This window comes from Lissotriton vulgaris, chromosome 11, assembly GCF_964263255.1.
Source record: "Lissotriton vulgaris chromosome 11, aLisVul1.2, whole genome shotgun sequence".
Taxonomy (NCBI): Eukaryota; Metazoa; Chordata; class Amphibia; order Caudata; family Salamandridae; genus Lissotriton; species Lissotriton vulgaris.
In genome coordinates this window covers 245,711,621-245,733,984 of record NC_141699.1, presented here as the reverse complement: position 1 = coordinate 245,733,984, position 22,364 = coordinate 245,711,621, and the positions used below count along the sequence as shown (strand labels likewise).

The window sequence follows — 22,364 nt, the reverse complement described above, 5'->3', positions numbered from 1 at the left end:
CTGTAATGAAGCCTCTGTTTATAATACCTATTCGGAAAGAATGGCAAACTGTGACTTTACAGTCCCACTCCCTATAATTGGCAGATACGTTTTCATGTTTCTGTGTTTCCTTGTCAGTGACAAGGTATGGAACTTTCTGTAATACTGTTTTAGATGTGATTACCAATGTTTAGTTTTGTTCCTTATTTTTGTGTTCTTTAAGGTAACATATATTCCATTTGGACAGTTGTATGTTTTGTTAGAGCACTGCTGCCAGTACTTCTTAGTGTAACTTTTTACCTCCTCTTTCATATTATTTTTCAATCAAGCATTTGTACTGTAACATTGTTGTCTAATTTTTATTTGCCTGATTACATTGGTTTATCGTGCAGGATTACAAGGCTGATGAAGACCCGTCATTGTTTCAGTCTGTAAAGACTAACCGAGGACCTTTGGGACCTAATTGGAAGGTACTGTATTGCAGACTGTTATTTTACCAAAAAAGTAATGCTCATCAAAATGCATGCAATTTTACGAATTGATGGGTAGTAAAATTAAACTAGCACTGGCAAACCCAGTGTGAATTGCCAGTGAAACTTGCTGACTTTGTCAAAGCTTTTTTGTCTTAGATTGCTTCTGCAAATATGTGGTAATCAACAGCAGGCATTATAAATGGGTTTTTAAAGTCCAATAAAATAGATACAGAGATGGCCCCATCAAATGCACGTCAGTACTCAAAGTATACCAAACTCTATCCAAAGATGGCAGCTGTTGATGCCTTCACATCCACTAAACCATCCCTGAAAAGAGTATAATTATATCTACGTATATTTGTTACTCATGTGGGTGATGTCTAAAGTGTCCTGACCCTGCTTCTGTTCTAGTTTATTTTGTTTTGTCTTTCTCGGATTTGTGTCGTGTAATTAGGAACATTTTGCCTCCTCATCCAATCTTATGTGGAGTTAACTTATATGATCATAGTGAGTAAGTAAAAATTCATTTGAAGGTTAATTTAAGCCAATTCATTATTGAAAATAAATAACATGCCTGGCATGAAGATATTCACCATAATCAAACAAAGAAACAGTAAAGCACAAATATCCTGTTTTTATGTGCTACAAAATTACGATGTCTTCAAGACTGAAAAAAGCATGACAATCCATCTTTTTTTCTTTGATCAAAACAAAAAGAGATTTGCTTCTTGAACATACAAGCTGATGCTGTTGTTACCCAGATTTCAGATAAATTCAGATCTACTAATATCAAATTCAGGAACAGAACCCTGGGATTCTTTTGATGAGTAATCCGATTTCTTACTCAACCCGACACCTAGCAGTCCTTAGCCGCTTAACCGCGGCTGCAATTCGCCACGGCGTGGCGGTTTAGCGCAGTGGGTGGGGCCGCGTCGGCCAACGGACATGCACAGCACTACGGAGGTAGTGCTCGCAACAGCAGTTGGCCGACAGAAGCATGGAAGGGGTTAAAAGTTGCCACCTATGCTTGTCTAACATGAAACCACTGTTGTAGTAAATTTGCTCTGTTGCCCTATAATCTTTAGGGTTGTCTTCCGGCAAATGTTTTGCCTTCCTCCTCAATTTGTTTTGGCTGACCTTGTATTTGCTGACCTTAGTACTCTACACATTTTACCACTGATAACCAGTGCTAAAGTCAATGTGCTCACTCCTTAAAAATATGGAAACATTGGCTCATGCACAATTGCCATTTTTAATGTACCTATAAGTCCCTAGTAAAGTGGTACTACATGTACCCAGGGCCTCTAAATTAAATGTTGCTAGTGGGCCTGCTGCACTAGTTGTTCCACCCTCTTAAGTAGCCCCTTCAAACATGTCTCAGGCCTGCCATTGCCCCCTATGTATTTCGGTTTTTTAACTGCCACTTCAACCTAACAAAATAAACCTTTTGCCAGACCCAAACCTTCCTTTTTAAGCCATATAATTCACCCCTAGGGAGGCCCAAGCATCCCATAGGGCAGAATACAATGTACTTAAAAAGTAAGAAGTGTAATTTTAAGTTTTACATGCCCTGGCAGTGAAAAACACTTACATTAGTTTTTCAGTGCTGCAAGGCCTACCTCTCCCAAAGGATAACATTGGAGTTACTGTATTACATTTAATAAGCTGTAATTACCAAATTGGAGCAGGTAACCAGTTCATGTTTGGTGTTCATGGCATTGCATTACGCTGAAGTCCGATTTTAAATTACAATTTTTAAAATGACACTTTTAGAAAGTTCAGAAAACAAAACAATGAACCCGGCTCTGTACTACAGTACACTCCTACTACTCATGGAGTAACGAACAGTCAACTCTTTTATCTGTCCGAATTGAATTTTTATTAGACCATTCCTGTTTCTTTAAAAGTTAATCAAAACATTTTTTGGGGACTGAAAAAGAAACATTGACTTTTCCAATTCACACATGAATTTACACGTATATACAATTCACAATAACAAACACTTAAGACAAAAACGGACTTAGACACTGTGGAAAAATGATTAGCAGCAGTTTGCAACATGACAATCAGCAAATGAATTCATACATTAATCTGATGCAAAACACATTATTAGAAAGATTTACATCATATACAAAACTTAGTATTAAACATGAACATATCCAATGTTATGAACCACATATGTTATTCCAGCTCCAGCGTCAAAAGAGTATCAACTAAATGTTGGGAGGCATTTAGTTAATTCTGAATATGGCGAGTGTTGAAGAAAACTATTGGATAAAAGATTGATACACTATTCACATGCACACAACCACATAGACGTGCCTTGTGATACTGTGACGCCCACGCATTCATTCAACCACATTTGCACCCACTCTATTTATCACATACTAGAATTGGTTCTACTCTGCTTGTTGGCAGGAGTCTCGGCTGCAGTTCAAAGTAGGATTTGAAAGTGGTCTGTTACCAGCCTTATTGTACAGCGAGTAAGTGCAGGTAATCGCAGTGCAAGCCCGGCCCTACATCGGGTGGTTTGGGAGCTTAGTCCACCCATAGAATTTATTTTTTTTAAATGGAACACTATTTTTCAAGTCTATTGGCTGTCAATCAGTGGGCTTTACAGGCAGTTCTGCAAAGTAAACTTTTAGACCATGGAGCATTATTTTCCTACAGCATCAAGTCATGCCCGTGCCTATATGAAGATTGTTTTGTGCCCTCACATTTTCTGCTAAGGGCCCCCAAGCCAGTCTTGTTGAGGTAGATCACTGGTCTGCAGCTTTACAGAGGGCCAGCCCAGCTCTACTTTGAGAAGGTTTAGACTTTGTACTGGGAGGCCCAAGGCCTGCATTATCTTCTGCTCCCAATAAGCACAAGGAGTCACAGAGGAGCAGGCCTTCCTTTTCCAAAGCACTACTTGGAGGTAAGAAAGGGAATAGATTATGGGCAAAGTTTAAGCTTGACCGTGCGCACCTGCGTACTAACAATTTCTAACTGGAGGCGTTACGCCTCTACGAAATAGCTGGGGTTCTACTTACCAGTATCATTATGTGCATTAGCTAATTTGAAATTTATAGGATCACCAACAGGTAATCAACATACGAGGCCAATTTAGGTGAGTTGGAATGTTTGCTCACTGAAGAAAGCACCTAGAAGTTCTTGCACCGCTGGCGGAAAATGGGGTGTACACTTTCACTGTGGCAATGCAATAGGTCTCGCATTTGCGAGAGTTTGAGCTATTCACATTGTAAATGACAATGCCTTTTATTTACATGTTGGTTTTTAAAACATAAATAATAGGCATTGACATTTACAATGCCAATATCTTAAACTCTACAAAATGCGAGAAATATTGCATTACAAATGCTTGATATTACTTTGTAGTGTAAAGCAGATGCTTTAGCCTTAGAACGTTTGTGGCATTTCCTATTCAAGTATCAGTACCTTTCTTTGCACTTACTACTATACAGGCAGTCACAATTGCAGTTAAAAGATGCTTGATTTAAATGGTGCAGTGGCACTGGGTACAAAAGTTGTCATAACATACACCAAATATTGCAATAGTTTACTACTAAACAGGTAGTCATGAGTGTAGTTATCTAGCAGACACTAGAGCCATGATTTCAATAGTGCAGCAGGTGCAGTGGCACTTGGACCAAAAGCTCTAAGCACCCCATTAAACACTAATAATTGCTATATTTTCCAACTAAACAGGCAGTCACAAGTGAAGTTATCTTTCAGGCACTAGGGTCATAATTTGAATGGTGTAGCAGGTGCAGTGGCACTGGGCCCAAACGTTGTCAGAACTTCTCTAAATGCCTGATATTGCTATATTTTACTACTAAACAGGCAGCCACAATCAATTGCAGTTACCTAGCCCTCAAAAGGGGCATAATGTGAATTTTGCAGCAGGTGCAGTGGCACCAGAGCCAAAAGCTCTAGGGACCCCAGTAACCACAGAATATTGCTAAATTTGACTACTAAACAAGACAGTCACAAATGCAGTTATCTTGCAGACAATGGGGTTATAATTTCAATTGTATTGTATTCTATTGTAATTGCATTGATATAGTGCTTACTACCCGTAACGAGGCGTCAACATGCTTTTTCGGCAAATAGCACCGCAAGTAGCATGCTGCTCCGGAACCGCTAAAGGATTAGTGGTGAATTAGCATAGTGAAATATGAAATTAATTTGAGTGGACATGTTAGTCTGTTATTGAAAAGTATAGTGGAGGGATAGAAGAAGGAAGGATTTAGAACTTTTTGTTGTTGTTTTTGTGCTCGTAGCAGTAGGAGGAGGCTTGAGACGAGTGAAAGGTAGGTGGAGAGGAAAGAGTCAGAGGGAAGGGTTTAGAAAGGGTTATTTTGGGGATAATAGTGGTGGTATGGGTTTTGGGTTAAATGAGAGATTGGAGCTAGATGATATATTGATAGAGGTACAGGGTGAGAAACAGGGTAGTGAGGTTCCGTGACAATTGTAAGTGGTGTTTTCGACTCGCACGAATATGGGCGAGTCTAGTATCTATGAACCGCAAATGACGAGTTTAGTAAGTGTGCGCAGTTTCGCTGTGCTAACTTAAACCGTTCGTTTGTTACGTGGGTTTGTCATCTGTACCCACGGGTTCCATCTTAGATACGGCATCCATTTTGTCTCTTGCCCTCAAGTAGCCAGCGAACGGACGCTGTCCGCTTCGCGACCCTGGGACTCCCAAGATATGGCGGAAGACACATGTTCTTTGTAAGTGCCTTTATGACGAGGGGGATGCTACTGTAAGGCAGATGGCGCCGCTCGAGGCTCATCTTGCCGCACGGGCTTATTGTCTCAGCCGTGCATCTCATTAGGCACGTCCCTTTGATGCCTGTATCTCGTGCTTCTCGACACTCCCCTTTTACACCCTTTCCGATCTCCCCACTGTCTCCGTCTTCCTCTACACCTGTCTTCGTTCTTATTTCGATCTACTTTACTGCTGATTGGAATTTGCTAATGGTGGGAAGATGGGTTTTTACAGTTGGGAACCGCCAAATGTTTCCGCACTTATGTTCCGGACCTTATGTGTTTCAAAGTGACCAAAGCGACCCCTCTGAGAGCGACTTGTGGGAACCAGGTTGTAAACTATTGTGTATCATGTTATCCTATGGGTAAAAACTGTATAAAAGGAGCGATCCACAAATACAATTTGAAGCAGTCTCCCCGAACTACACTCGATGTACTTCCTGTGACTTCTGTGTTCCCTGCAGTAAATAAACCTTGACTCTTTGACGCCGAAGGAAGTGTCCCGTGTCTCTGTGACTTGTACGCCGGAGCAGGTTACCCACGAAGGTTTCAGGTGTTGTGCCCTGGCACCGCTGGGTCCAAAAGAACCCAGTCCTTCAGTTGGCGCCCAACGTGGGGCTTCATCAGTGGTACCGGTCCAAGCCCGACGATCGTGAGGAACTTCGTGTGAAATCTCCGAGGGAAGGTGCACCCCGCTTCATCGATCTTGTTGTCGAAATAAGTGGCCCGAAGACTTTTCCCGCGAAGATTCCCGCCTCCTAACGGCTGCGACGGACTGCTGCCCTGACTGTAGACCTGTTTTGGCGCCTGGCGTAGACCTTGGTATAGCGAGACGATTGACGGGCCTTCCTGAGGACGCCATTGATCTTTGAGTTAAGTATTTGTGGGTCGCTCCCAGAGTTCTTGGTTGTAGACACTTTAGCGAGTGTCTTTGTTGTAAACACTTTAGCGAGTGTTTTTGTTGTAGACACCTTAGCGGGTGTCTTTGTTGTACACGCTGTGTGAGTGTTTTTGTCGGTGACACTTTGCTAGCGTATTTTGTTGTTGTTGTATTTGTTTGACGACTGCAGCCGCCAAAGACCGAGGGTTTTGTTCTTTGCTGGGACTCGGTAAATCTTGAAATCCCGTAACCCTTGAAGTTTGTGAAACTCGGCTAGTGTGCAAGATGCCTGGTCGTAGTACTTTGTTCAGTTGCTTTAGACCTTGTGGTGCGGATTCCCTGCTGGAGGACTCGTGTCCGATACCTCCGGTTGGAACTCCTACTTATGATTTATATAGCAAACATGGGCTAGGCCCGATTGCTTTTAACGATTATTGGATAAAATATACAAAGAAAGACGGCGATCTTCGTTGGCCACCTCACGGTAGCTTCGAAGCGTCGATCTTAGATAATTTGGAAATAAAGTTGTTCGAACGTAAATCAAGGCCGGCCATGTTTGATGCCTTTCGGTTTTGGCGCAAAGAAGCCCGACAGAAAGAGATCAGACAAAATAAACGTAGTCAGCGAGATACTGTTGCTACTATAGTGAAGAAAGCTGAGCAGTTTCAGCGTGATAAGGAGGATAAGGATAAGGAAGTGTTTGAGAGATTACAGCGTATGTCCATAGACAAATGCTATCCTGCTTTGCCTACGGAGTCGGATAAGAAGGAAGAGGCAGTTGAGGATTCTTTAATGTCTTATCTTATGAAGTCGCCACCTCCGTACGTACAGGGTATCGCAGCTCCTGTGGTCCCTGCCGTACCTGTTCTTCCACCTGTTATTCCTCCACCTGTTCCTCAACCTGCACCTGCTCTTCCGACTGTTCCTGCTCCTTTGCCTGGTTCTATTCCTACTGCTCCTCCGCTTCCACATACTCCTGTTCCCGCTACTGCTCCTGTGTTGTTAACCCCTGTTGCTGCTAATGTTTCTACTCCTTCTCTTGTTAGTCCTGTGTCTTACTCTTCTCCCTCTACTCGTAATCGTGATTCTCCCCTTGCGACAAACTTCTTTCAGTCGCTCGGACCTGTTTTTGGGTCTGCTGGTTCTGATGGTCCTCAGAGACGTAGTCAGCTTCCTGGTAATAGAGAACGTGTTGCGCTATACAATATGGCGATGGGTTGGATGATAAACCCTGTTAGAAATCCACCTCGTGTTGTCCTCGAAACGTTTGATCAATTCAACATACCAACTCAGAGATATGTGTTTGATGAAATGTGCAAGTTCTTACATGATCAGATAGTGGCCTTTGCGCCTGACGAGGTGCTGTCCGCCCTGTCTGAACTTCGGCTTCAGTTCGCAAGTGGACTGATAGTCGACACTAATGTCCGACGCGCTATTGAGCGGTTGCTATCTCTTCGTCCCGCTCCTATTCCTCATGCATTGTTCGTTGAGGACATTGAGAAAGGAGATGGGTCTGGCCAATATCCTATGCGTGAAGTTCCGCCAGTTTGGATACCCGCTGATAATACTAATGTTAATGCTCCAGTGGCGGCACATTTCCAGAGAGTGTGGATACACCTCCCTTGGAAACGATCGGAAGTGCTTCAGGTGAAACAAACTTTGCCTGATCCTCGCAAAAATCCTGCTGGATATTACAAGGAATTGTCGCAGCTCGTAGACGCTACGATAATGAATCTGGCCGATATCGACATGTTGTTTGGCAATGTCGTACCACAACCGGTATGGGCCAAGATTCGTCACCAAGATCATGCGAATGAATTAGGTGGTGATTGGGCTGCCATTACAGCGGCAGACGCGGGACAAGTGGCTGCTACTAAACCCGATCAGTTGATTGAACTTCTTCCTCAGCGAATCATTACATTAATGAAAACACTTATGCCAGCTATGAAGGTAAATTGGGACAAGTTGTCAGCCTGTAAGCAGAAGAAAGATGAGAGTGTTTCAGACTTCTTTACGAGGTTCGAGGAAACATTCGTTGATCATAGTGGACAGGATATGGGTACTGAGGGTGGACAGAGGTTGTTTGTAGATAAATTCGTGTCGAACTTATTGCCCGACTTGAGCCATAAATTGAAAAATTCAGAAAGTGCGTGGGCTGTTTCTACCTCAGCTCAGATATTGGCTACGGCACAATATTACGAAAATAGAGAAAAAGAGGAAAATGACCGTGCTGATAAAAAAACGAAAGAGCTAAAAACTAAAGTGTTGTTACAACAAGCATATCCGCCGCGTTCTAATCAGAATGCGCCTCAACAGAATAGATCACAGTCGCAATCGAATCGATCGCAGCCGCGTAATGATTCTTCTTTCCAAAGATCTTCATTAGGGTACAATCAATGTGCTTATTGTAGACAGGAGGGACACATTAAATTTAATTGTCCTGCTTTGAATGACCGTACTAGTGGTACTTCGTCTAGAGGAGGTCGTGGTGGTGCACAGCACGCATCACGTGGTAGAGGTCGTGGTGCTCAGAACGACCGTTCTGACCATTCATCAAATTCTAATAACTGTTTCGATCAACGTGGATCATCGCAAGGACGATCTGCGCAGTATAATGTAGACGATTATTACGTCGATCAGGGAACTGACGATAGTAATTACTAGGACAGCCAAAGACAAGGAGAGGGAGTGGTATCAGTTCCGGTTGATCAGAGAGGGCCTTACGTCGCAGTTGCTACATCGGGCGTCGTTGAGCCTTTTCTGTTGGACACTGGTGCAGCGAAAAGTTCTATCATGCATTCGAAACTCCCTGGCGCACCTTTGTCTGGCTTAACAAATGTTTCCGTTGGATTCTCTGGCGCCCCCGTTAGCAATCCAGTTTCGTGCCCTTTGCCCCTTAAAATTGGGCCTCGTGAGCTCGAAGCTCCATTGATTTTGACCACTGGTTGTGGCGAAAATCTTTTGGGTCTGGATTTGCTTAAACGTTTGTATGCGACTTTGTATTGTTCTCCTGCGGGTGTAAAGCTTACGTTCGGAGAGAGAGTAGTCTCTCCCATGTACTTGTCTCTCGATAAGCTTCCACCGGAATTGGATTCTCTTCCTGCGTCTTTGTGGGCGACGGGTCCAAATGATGTGGGCCTACTTGATATCTCCCCTTATGTTGTTCAGTTGAAATCTAATGTGCGCTTGCCACGTATTCCCCAATACCGTATCTCCCTTGATGGTGAACGAGCTTTGTTAACGATCATCTATGATTTGATCGAGAAAGATGTCATTGAAGAAACTCGGGGAAACGTGTGCAATAGCCCTGTACTGCCCATTCTTAAACGTACTGATCCTACCAAACCACCTGTTTATCGTTTTGTTATCGATTTACGGGAGGTAAATAAAATTGTGGTTCCTCAATTCCCTGTTGTGCCTGACATTACGGCGCTACTGACTCTGATTCCAGCTACTGCTTCATGGTTTTCGGTGATTGATTTGAAAAATGCGTTTTTCAGCATCCCGATTGCCGAAGAGAGTAGGGACCTTTTCGGTTTCTCTCTTGGTGGACGTAGCTTCCGGTTCAAACGCGCTCCTCAGGGCTACTGTGAAAGTCCATCGATTTACAGTCAAGCTTTGAAGGGTCAACTAGATGCGTTTAGGTTGCCGGTTGGTGCGGCTTTAATCCAATACGTCGATGACTTATTGGTGGCTGCTGATACTCAGGACATCTGCAAAATTGCTACAGTGTCGTTGCTGCAACATCTCTGTGAGTTGAATCACAAGGTGTCACCTTCTAAACTCCAATATTGTTGTCAAGAAGTAACCTATTTAGGTCACTTATTGTCAAAGGAGGGAAGGAGATTGACCCCAGAGAGAATTGCAGCGATTGCGCGCATGGCTGTGCCACAAACCCAAAGAGATGTGCGTGCCTTTCTAGGTATCACGTCGTACTGCAGGCAGTGGATTCCCAATTTTTCATTGCTAGCGAAACCATTGGTGGCTCTTACGTGTAAGGATGTTTCGACTCCTTTACCATGGACGGAAGAATGCCAGAAAAGTTTTTCTGAACTGCGTGATTCATTGTGTTCGGCTCCTGTGTTAGGTACCCCTGATTACAGTAAGCCGTTCACGTTATATGTTCACGAGAGGGAAGGTTGTGCTTTGAGTGTCTTAACGCAACCTTTTGGTGGTAAACAGCGTCCATGTGCATATTTTTCCTCGACCTTAGACCCAGTAGCTAGAGCATTACCGAGTTGTTTGAGAGCAACTGCGGCAGCTGCGGTCTCCATCCGACAATCAGCAGGATTGGTCATGGATAATATGCTTACGGTGATGGTTCCGCATGCAGTCGATACTCTGTTGAATCGTACGAAAACTCAGCACTTGACGAGTGCGAGGTTGTCTGGGTACGAATTGACGCTCTTGGCAAGCCACATTCAGATAAAACGTTGTAATGTCCTCAATCCGGCAACTTTGTTACCAATTAGTGCAGAGTCAGATGCAGTAACAGAACATGACTGTTACTTGCGGACAGAGGAGGAAACAAAAGGTCGTGTGGACCTTAAAAACACCCCATTGGAAGACCCGGATGGCACCCTGTATGTGGATGGGTCATGTTTTAAGTTGCCGAATGGTGATGTGACTACTGCTTATGCTGTGGTGACATTGAATACTGTTGTTGAGACTGCGAGATTGAATCAGAATTCTGCCCAAGCTGCAGAGCTGATTGCTCTTACTAGAGCATGTGTATTAGCAAAAGGTAAACGTGTGAATGTGTACACCGATAGTCAGTATGCTTTCGGTGTAGCACATAGTTTTGGACGATTGTGGCGAGAACGTGGTTTCTTGACGTCGCATGGCACGAAAATACAGCATGGCCAGCTTGTGAACGATCTTTTGGATGCATTAACTTTGCCTGCACAGGTTGCAATTGTTAAGTGTAGTGCGCATCGTAAAGTGACGGATGATGTTGGTCGTGGTAATGCGTTCGCAGACGAGATTGCTAAGGAGACTGCCCGGAACCTTAGCACTCGAATGTATGTGACGAGTTCGGTTAGGTGGCCTACAGAATCAAGTATGTGTGAAAATACCATAGAGAGTGTGAAAGCTATTCAGAATGAGGCCACCGACACTGAAAAAATGAAGTGGAAAGAAAGTACGGGAAGGTTGGATGTGAATGGTTGCTGGATTGATTTGTCGGATCAGAAAAGATGGATGTTGCCTGATGCGTATGTACTGGCCGTTGTGCAAATGGCACATGGGTTAGCACATATTAGCGCGAAAGGTATTTGCAAGTTGCTGGCTGATGTGTGGAAGAATGATGGAATTACTAAGTGTGCTGAACGTTTGGTGAAGAATTGTATGGTGTGTATAATGTACAATCCTGGCAAAGGAACCCCAACTCCTCCTGGCAGTTTTGCTCCTCCTTCGTATCCCTTTGAGGTGATCCAATTGGACTTCATCCATATGGAGCGATGCAATAACCTGAAATACGTTTTGGTTGTGGTTTGCGCATTCTCCCGATGGATTGAGGCCTATCCCCTCAAAGACAATACTGCTTTGTCTACTGCGAAAATCCTACTGAAGGAATACTTTCCTCGGTATGGAATGCCTAGAGTCGTGTGGTCAGATAACGGAAGTGAGTTTGTTGGAAGTGTGATGAAGAGTGTGTGTAAGGGCCTTGGAATTAATCAGAAATTCCATAGCGCCAATCATCCTCAGTCAGCTGGATTGGTTGAAGGGTACAATGGCACCCTTAAACTGAAATTAGCGAAGATTCAAGCTACGACTGGACTTTCGTGGCCTGATGCTTTGCCCCTAGCATTACTGTCAACTAGGGCGACTGTACACTCCCGAATAGGGCTTAGTCCCTATGAAATAGTGTTCGGCCGTCCTGCGAATGTGTGGGGGGTTCCTAGGCCAGGAATATTCTCTGATCTTGAGTTTCCGATGTTGATCGATTACTTACATGACTTGACTGCTAAACTGAGGTTAATTCATCAACAGGTTTACGACGCCTTGCCGACGCAGACGGAGGGTCCAGGCCACCAGCTCCAGCCCGGAGATTGGGTAGTTACCCGAAATTTTCACGCAAAAACAATCTGGACCCCCGCTTTACCGGACCTTACCAGGTGCTCCTGGCCACGAGGACTGCCGTTCGTCTTGAGGGGCGGAAGAATTGGGTACATGCTACCCATTGTAAGCGAGTCCCTATTCCTCTGCCGGCAGACCGGTGGGTAAGGAAAGGCATTGCGTCAACAGAAACAGAAACATTGCCGGCGTTTGTACCTTTTAGCGACGCACAGCTTGTTGAGGAACCCTCAGCGCAGCAGAAAGTCTCTGTTGAACACTTGTCAGCAAGAGACTCAAGACCAGATCAACGAACTGATCAGCAGGACGCTGTCTCTTCAACGGATCCTTTGTTCGACGAGCAGACACGTCCCGGGAAACATCGATATTCTTTGAGATCTCATACTAAGGACAAATAAATTTGCTTGCTTTGCTGAAATTGATAACTGCAATATCTTCGTTTCCCATGATCCATTTTGAACATTCGTATCATTGAAAATTGTTTTGTATATATATATATATATCAAGCTTCTTCCTTGTATCTTTTTCCTTCCACAGCTGAGAAATATTGTGCTAAATAAATACATTGTGTATTGAGGGCCGTAGGGCCGCGCGCGTACTTCCTTCTGGACAGTAGGTCTTGACGCTAGGTTAAAGACCGTCGGTTCCTAGGAACTCCTGGGGATTGACTATTGCTGCACAGAACGAAGTGCGTCAAGAAACGTTGCGGACGGTCGTAGGGAAATGGCATTTTCGAAGCTGAATGATTTGGAAGGAGCTCAGGCGTATAGAGTCAAGCTGCAGAAACTTAGTCGTACGAAATGTTTTGTATCCCAATTGTTTGTTTTGTTTTTGACTGCTTCTGCATTTTTGGCGGGTGGGGTGTATTACACTATGTCTTACGTTTTCCTTGCTCCTCCTACTCCTACTCCTTACCCTAACCTTACTTCTACTGCTTTTCCTCATTCCTTTCACATGTTACCAGAACACGAACAGGCTAGACGTGTAGAATTCCGCAATAATTCCTTTATCCAGCTCCTCCATCAGCATCAGTTAGTGGTTAACACTACTAATTGTTGGGTGTGTGGGTTGATGCCACATACTACGGGTAAGGGAATTCCATATCTGGTGTTACCGTATAGTTCCCAAGGGTCAGCTCGAGCATTCCAAACAATGCTTCGAAGCGCACTGGGTTTCCATCCCACTCCAGAACAACGTTCCCCCAACTTTGGTCCTACCTCGTATCAGAGGCTGCTATCGATGGCTATAGAGGATATGGAAGATGAGATCCATGATCCTTTTCTTATCCCTAGAGAAGAGGTACAAGCCTATAGGGTCCTAAGTAGAGGGGAATATAGTATGTTCACTAATGAAAAGCAGCTTAAAAGCTCGTCTCCAATATGGGTCGTACCCCACACTGGTAATCTTTGTCTTGTGGGTCGTGGCTCGCAAGCCTCACTTGGAGTAAGTGCTTGCACTGAAAGTTACGTTCTGCCAATGTCCCCGTCCCCTGTGTTTCTGGCTGCCAAGGGTACCTACTTTATCTGTCATGATCGTGCATACACATGGTTGCCCGCAGACTTCATGGGCTCATGTTTCGTTGCAAATCTGTTGCCTCCGACGTTCACTGTAGATGCCGATTATCATAAGACTAGAGTAGTACGAGGCGTAATTAGCGAAGAGGATACTGCCGGTCAAGAGGCAGGAGACTTTTTCAAGGGTTTCCTCCCGTTTTGGGGACCTATGGTTAATAGTAGGAACCTGAGACATTTGACTCGAGTGGTAGAATCGACAGCTAATATTACTGCCAGTGCCCTTGGTAATATCACCACAGAACTTCAGGCGGAGAGACTTATGACATTACAAAACCGTATGGTTTTAGATGTTGTCCTAGCAGATCGCGGTGGGGTATGTAAAGTGATCCATTCGAGCTGTTGCATTTTCATCCCAGATAATGCTCCTACTGTCTATCAAGCCATCTCGAAGTTGCACAAGATCTCCGAATCCATACACGTGGATGTAGGGGATTGGACGCTACTCGGTTGGTTTTGGGGCCTGATGTCGGCTTGGGGTTGGAAGATTCTGACGATCATCGGGGTTGTGGTAGTGTTCCTGTTCACGTGTTGCCTTTGTGTGCAGTGTGGTCCTGCCTTATGTGGCCTCTGTGCTACAACGTGTATGAGACAACCATCTGTTACCAAAGGGACTCGATCGGACAGAGCTATGCTACAACGACATCTTGATGGTCTGATGAATATCGAATATGATTCCGACTAGTGCTTGCCTACATGAGGGCAAAAGGAGCGTCTGAGGTTCCGTGACAATTGTAAGTGGTGTTTTCGACTCGCACGAATATGGGCGAGTCTAGTATCTATGAACCGCAAATGACGAGTTTAGTAAGTGTGCGCAGTTTCGCTGTGCTAACTTAAACCGTTCGTTTGTTACGTGGGTTTGTCATCTGTACCCACGGGTTCCATCTTAGATACGGCATCCATTTTGTCTCTTGCCCTCAAGTAGCCAGCGAACGGACGCTGTCCGCTTCGCGACCCTGGGACTCCCAAGATATGGCGGAAGACACATGTTCTTTGTAAGTGCCTTTATGACGAGGGGGATGCTACTGTAAGGCAGATGGCGCCGCTCGAGGCTCATCTTGCCGCACGGGCTTATTGTCTCAGCCGTGCATCTCATTAGGCACGTCCCTTTGATGCCTGTATCTCGTGCTTCTCGACACTCCCCTTTTACACCCTTTCCGATCTCCCCACTGTCTCCGTCTTCCTCTACACCTGTCTTCGTTCTTATTTCGATCTACTTTACTGCTGATTGGAATTTGCTAATGGTGGGAAGATGGGTTTTTACAGTTGGGAACCGCCAAATGTTTCCGCACTTATGTTCCGGACCTTATGTGTTTCAAAGTGACCAAAGCGACCCCTCTGAGAGCGACTTGTGGGAACCAGGTTGTAAACTATTGTGTATCATGTTATCCTATGGGTAAAAACTGTATAAAAGGAGCGATCCACAAATACAATTTGAAGCAGTCTCCCCGAACTACACTCGATGTACTTCCTGTGACTTCTGTGTTCCCTGCAGTAAATAAACCTTGACTCTTTGACGCCGAAGGAAGTGTCCCGTGTCTCTGTGACTTGTACGCCGGAGCAGGTTACCCACGAAGGTTTCAGGTGTTGTGCCCTGGCACCGCTGGGTCCAAAAGAACCCAGTCCTTCAGTAGTGTATTGGAAATAGTAGTAGAAAGAGTTTTGAGATGATTCAGAGTTGAGGTAGAGGATATATTAAGAGTGATGTTGGGTGAGAAATAGGGTAGTGCATTAGATATGCTGAATTAGAAGAAAAGTAATACATATATAGATCCATACGTACAAGGAAGGTATATAGATGCATAAAGGAAAGTAGTATATGTAGATTAAAGATGCATTAAATAAACTCCAGCTTTCAAGTGTTGTTGGACTTTAAATTAATTGTATTTATTTATTTGTAATTCAGTAGTGAAGCAATTCTAGATAAATCATTATGATAAAAGATTTACTTATTTATGCAGTCACTTATATAAAAACTGAATAATATAACTGTCAGTATTGTATATATTTGTTAAGCAGAACTAGTGAATATCTATATATTTTTTTAAACCTAATTATTCTGCACATTTTTACAAAGCAAAACCCATATATAGGTGTATATCTATAGTAAAAATACATGCTTAAAAACAGACAGATATGCTGTATATTTCTGTTTGCGTATGGTGGTTATGTGTGGAAGAGACAATTCTTGAGTAGTTTTCTGAAGATAAGGTGGTTATCCATGGATCTTATGTTGAAGGGGGGTAAAGAGTTCTATAGTTTGGGTGCTTGAACAGAGAAGGATGTGCCACCTGTGGTTTTTTTCTTGTACGTTGGGATTTAGAGGCGAGGTGCCACTCTAGAGCAGAGGTTCCTTTGTTGAATGTGTTTGGTGATTTTATTCCTGAAGAAGAGCGGTCCTGTTCCATGCAATGCTTTGTGGGTGATACAAAGCAGCTTGAATGTGGACCTTCTGGCAGCCAGTAACCAATGCTGGGATGTCAAGGCCGCGAGATGTGGTCTTGCAGCTTTATATGTAAGATTGTCTGGCATATATCCGTTATAGTCTTTTCATGGTCGTTAAAGGCGATCAGTGGCAGAGGCTATTGGCATAATGAACTTTGGATAGAACAAGGGTATCCTGGACCTTGTTTGATTCCCCAATGGGGGAAGATTAATTGCAGAGTTTTGATAGTAACAAAGCTGGATCTTGCTACTTTGTTCACTTGTGCATTCATTGATCGCTCGGAGTCCATGGTCATTCCGAGGTTTCTTACTTGCATCAATACTTTAGGTAGTGTTCCCAGATCATCAGGCTACGTCGCGAGTGGGTCATAATTTCTCCAATCGCCACACATGAGTATTTCTGTCCTGGAAGCATTCAATTTGAGATGGCTCAGCAGGCGCAGTGGCACCTAGGCCAAACCTTGTCATAACTCCTATGAACTCCAAATATTGCAATAGTTTACTACTAAAGATGCAGTCACAAATGCAGGCACTAGGGGCATGATTTGAATGGTGCGGCAGGTGCAGTGGCACCGAGCCCAAAAGTTAACCGAACTCCTCTAAACACATTACTATTGCATCAATTAATTCTATTATTTCCCTCTTTGATTTAATTTTCAAGATTTAGCAATTACTATACCACTAGTAACAGCACAACATATAGCCATTTTGTTCATAAACAAGTCCTAACACTTTAACAGACTTTTTGTAACTTATAATGTACAACTATTCAGCAAGCTGCAACTTAAAACAAAAAAACTGCTAATGATTTATCATATAGGCGAAAGTTAATGCATTTATCAATGCTTGTTGACTTTTACCATTACCTGCATTGCAAGGCCGTTCCCTCTACTTCATATACTTGCATCCCCTGAGCATCCTGGTTATGTTACTCCTCCTTGCACCATAGCGCCACACAGCCCAATACATTACATCTGCCATTTTTAGCAATCTCTATTCTCTCACCGTTGATCTCACCATGTGAGTATTTTTCCAACATAGAAAAGAACATGAGAAATAAATTAGACCAACAAGTACTTGCCGGGTATATTAGAATGAGCCAATCTTTGAGTCAAGAAGAACATCTGGGATCACTTTAGAAGTTGCGGTTGCTGGAAGTGGTGCTCTACGCCTCATACCTTTCAACATTGTCTACACAATTTCTACCACTTTTGGAATTTGTTTTGAAGCATACTTGCTTACACACACCCTAGATTTTGCAATTGCAGACTTTTGCACAAAGCAGTTTTGAAAAAACCAAGGGCACTTTTGCCTGTATTAAAGGCTGTTTGGTTGTATGTTGTTTACACCAATAGTATTACAAATACATTAGGAATGTGAGGGTTTTATGATCGAAAGAAGTAAAAAGTACTAACCATTTAAGCATTCCTTAATATGCTTGCAATTTTATTTACAATCCCTGCATGTTCAACATTGAGAATCTGTGTATAAGGACTGTAATAAAAAGCACACACCGTGACCCTAACAGTTATTACCTTTTATCAAATGCCCCCCTCAAAGTTTCCCTTCTCTGTACTGCTGACCTACCCTCCGGCCGTTGCCACGGCCAAACATTTCAAACAATCCTACTGTGTTTGGTAATCGTTCTGAGAACCTGATGTAAATGATAACGCTTCAGTTGAGTTATAAGATAGCTTTTTAGAGAATATACTTAATTAATTTCCAATGCATACCATCCGAAATATCAGCTATTCACCCCACTGTTTTTTGTTCTTAACAGAAAGAGCTAGCTAGCCAAGAAGAATGTCCTCAAATGTGCGCATACAAGCTGGTAACAATCAAGTTTCGGTGGTGGGGGCTTCAGAACAAGATAGAACATTTTATCCAGAAGGTAGGTTAAATACACGTTTTACACGTTGTGGTCTTTGTAGTCTTTGACATTGGATTTGATCGTTGTAGGTGGAACATATCAGTTTTCACAGTCAAATCATTTAAGTAGCCATTATAAGATTACTATATTTTTCCTTCTTGGAAAAAATCAGTAGCGTTGAATATAATTGGGCCAGAGAGCTCACAGAACACTATAATCTGATCCCTCAAGTTGGATGAAGTGTGAAATGATCCCACATCTGCATTCACTTCCTTTATGAGCCTAACTTGCTGTGTAGCCCACTTCCCCAGAAAGGCGGATATTATGTGTTATGAGGCAGATGGAAATCAAATATTACAAATGTGCTCTCATAACTATCAGACTTAGATATAGTTCTCTTTTCATAAAACAACAGATATGCTTCCTCATATGAAATAAAGAGAAGCATATTACACTCATACTCATTTGACCTGTACAAGATTCAACAAATGTGAGTAGGGCTAGATGTAAGGTAAAAACCAGCACTCAAAATGTGTCCTCTAAAATCTTCTTAACATGCAATCAGACCATTTTTAATGTATGTCTTTTTCTGTTCACCAAGAGAAATCCATTGCTGAGTACAGGTTACGAAATCGATTTCATAAGATACGTTTTGGTGAAGATGTGTTGAGAAGCAGTGATTTATTCTTTACATATCTTTGACTAATACAAAATCATATGGGTCCAAATTTTAAATACTTGTTGCCAATAATGATGCTGTTTTCAATTCTTGAGAGTGCTTGCTTGAGGATTAGGCTTTTGCAGCATTACATTCATGCGCACTTGGTGCAGATACTTTGCCTTCAGCAAGCTTCCAACTTGCTCATCTTGATTATTCCAGACTTGTCCCTGGGAATAAGGGGAAATGTAGCGCTCTCAGTTTTAGCTTCGCTCACCGCTCCTTCATGGTCGAGATTCAACATAGCTACGCATACATTGCCTTGTCTTTCTCCTCTCTATATCCCCCCACATTCCCCTCACCCAAGGAAGGACAGTAAAGAAGGGGGATGAAACTAGTTTGTCCTGCCTCCTAGATTGCCACCACATGACTTATTGCACCTCAAGCCAGCGCCCACAATATATTTAGTAGCCAAGACTGCTGTGGTTGACTGTCAGGCAGCAGCATGGTAATTACCCACCAATTGCCCGGAAACTACGGGAGTCACCGTCCTGGGATCACCCTGACTATTCCCCATCCTATTCTTCCTCTCAGAAGGGAAAGCCACTTGTTTTAGCCCGCAGAGATAGCTAGGGCAGCAAAATAAGAATGGACACTGCTCTCGGGCTGTGGTCGTGCTATCCTCCAGAGAGACCCATCCTTCTGATTCAGCAAAGGAAACTCCCTATTCCCAGGCAACTGCGGCAGTCGACTGTGGCAGAATCAGCTCAGGTCTCGGAGTGTATGGCTGCTGCCCCAACCACAGCCTTAAGACCCAGGCAAACCCCAGTTTTGGACTTCTTGGAAGCAATCATGGAGAAGATTGTTTACATTGGTTTTTTTGCTGTGGAAGGAGGCTGCTTGACCCGGGAGGCTCTAAAGGCTGTAGTCTCATAACAGGTCCCTCAGTAGGTACTAATGGTACTGACATTTTATGGGATTGGCGTGATAGTTGTGTAGATGCCTGGGAAACGAATCCTGTGCCTTATCCAGGTTCTATACCTACCTTTCCAGTCAGGGCCGGTCCTAGAACTTCTGGGGCCCCAGGCGAAAGGGAAGACGTGAGGCCCCCCTAATTTCCATGTAACATCCAGTCGCGGCCGGCATGATGCACGGCTGGGGAGGTCTCGTGGGGGTTAGGCGCGGGGGGTAATTAAAAAAATAAATAAACTTACCATCGCAAGTCTTGCGTCGTCTCAGCTCTTGACCTGCTCTCCTGCCTCTGGCAGGAACAGGAAGCAGGCAGCCTCCTTTCCCTAAGCCAAACACAAGGCTGCAATGGCAGCATTGTGATTGGTCGGTACGCCAACCAGCCAGGCGCCTATGGGGAGGCCTTTTTCTCCATGTAGGGTGCAGTGCCTCTGACTGGTTTTGTCGGCCCCAGAGGGCCGACCAAACAGTCACGCCCTTAGCAGTGGGCAAGGGACTCCTCCCCTGCCCTAAAGCCGACCCGCCCACCCCCAGCCAAACACTTCTGCTTTCTTGCAGTGCGACAAGCAGGAACATAAAATGGGAGTTTTAGAATTTTGTGTTTCTGCTTCTCGCACTGTGAGAAAGCAATAGGGTGACGCTCCTCCGCCCTAGTGGAGGAGCCGCCCTTGGTAACATCACAAGAAGTGACATCACAGAAATTGACATCTCAGCACAGTTGATCTTATTTGCATCCCGAAGAGACATCAACAGTGGCAGCACACTGGGTAGAAGCAGGACACAATATTTCTCAGTTACGTTTCACAATATTGGAGGTGATTGAAACACGCCTAGATATGGACACACATAAGATGAGATTAAGAGCTGAATACTTCTGGATAAAAAAGATGGGGAGTCTTCAGCCACATGGGCTCAATGACAGACTGGAATTATCATGTTTTCTATAAAAAAGTATCAGGAAGTTATCTGTTTTTCCTGAATTGACACCAGTTTACCCTGCTGAACCCTAGTTACATCCCATTCCAAAATGGCCAACACGCTATGATCATGGCAATGTTTACCTGTTAATTAACCACATTTGTTACAAACATGGCATTAATTTTCAGTTTACTTACAGTATGATTTTTAATGTGTCTTATGGTTAGGTTTGGTTTTTGTTTGAGATTATAGGTCAGCACACATTACTTCATACTTCGAGCAATCGCGGTCATTTGATCGCGTGGTTAACCAATGAGCATAAAGATAAGAGATAGGAGTAACTTGGGTCATCTCAGCTACACCGACATTGGTGGAAACCGGAAGCCGAGTGTGCAGGAGCATTTCAGTGAGTAACTGACGCGAAACACGAGTCGTTTCGATCAGAGAATGTTTAATAGACAGGAGTTTAAACATTGTGGTGTTTTGCATTTGATATAGCGATTTAATCAGGACGGGACAGTTATTAAGACTGAACAGTGGAATTGGGGTATAATATTTTAGAACTGATTTCCGATAGTTGGATTTAGCACAAACCAACAGAGTTGTGATCACCGAGGGGTCAAATCAGAAATTGACTGGCAATCACGTTTGTTTTGAAAATGCTAATGTTATACAAATGTCAACGTTTTTTGGCTATATTACTTTGTGCTGTTAAGCATGTAATTACTATTATGAGTATCTTTGAACATAGCTTTGGGCTCAAAAATGTTTTTTTGTTCTTTCCTTAGAGACCCCTGAGGAAGGGTCCGTTTGTACCCGAAATGCATTGGGTTTATTTGAAATGCTTTAAGCAATGAATCTTGCAACTATTTGAAATATACGTTTAATGAAGAAAAACATGGAATAAATATTGCATTGGAAGATGTTGAAAAAAACTTTTTCTCATTGATAACTTTTTTTGAACTGTGATGAATCAGTGAACAGGACCATCTCAGGTCCAAGTGTAAATGTGCACACCTCCAACAGAGAGCAGAACTTCTGTTCTCACCCATCCTTGAACTTTCAACAACAGGGCATACCCCTTCAGAACCACTGTATATGCCTCCCATAGTGTTTGTGCGATTCCACCGACCCTACATTTTCTCCCAGGAAGTACCCTGAGCTCCTCCTTGATATCCGGAATTTTCAACAGCCACGGGTTGATGACAATGGTGCAACGCTGCTGCCGTTCTCCATGAGTGAACTCCACTCCCACTGGGGAGTGATCTGAAATGCCTCGGGATATGTCCGGGAATTTCTAAAATTACCCACCGAGGCCGTGTACGTTAAAAAGTAGTGTATTCGGGAGAGCCTGCCATGCACACTAGAAAAATACGAATAGTTAGAGTCTACGGTCTGCAGCTCCTGTCCCACGTCCGAGAGGACCAGTGCAGCGGTAAATTCCGCCATAAGCTCTGCGGGTATCTATCAACCGTATCGACCATTGGCATCTTATAGTCCCCGCCCATTAGCAGTACCGTCAGGAAGTTTGGTCAATACCTGGCCTAGTTCTATTAAGGCATCTCTACCCAGTGCTTGTGGCAGATAAACAGAAACTACATTCAGGGCCCTCCCCTCCCACTGGGCCTCAGCTACCGCAAAGCGCCCCCCCCCCCACCCGGATCCGCCCACGTGTTATGGACGATCAATGGTGTGTTTTTCCTAACCAGGATGCACGTGCCTCGAGATCCGGTGGTATAGTCAGCATGTACTAGGA

At 43.8% G+C, this 22,364-nt stretch overlaps 1 protein-coding gene across 1 annotated transcript in view; it reads left to right on the top strand.

The window, feature by feature from the left end:
* The window catches only part of PITPNB (phosphatidylinositol transfer protein beta), a 374,371-nt gene that overhangs the window by 243,116 nt on the left and 108,891 nt on the right, over positions 1 to 22,364 (top strand). The window contains exons 8-9 of the mRNA XM_086943148.1: positions 372 to 449; positions 17,974 to 18,084. Coding sequence (XP_086799274.1) covers positions 372 to 449; positions 17,974 to 18,084 — 189 coding nt within the window. The remainder of the gene's footprint in view (positions 1 to 371; positions 450 to 17,973; positions 18,085 to 22,364) is intronic.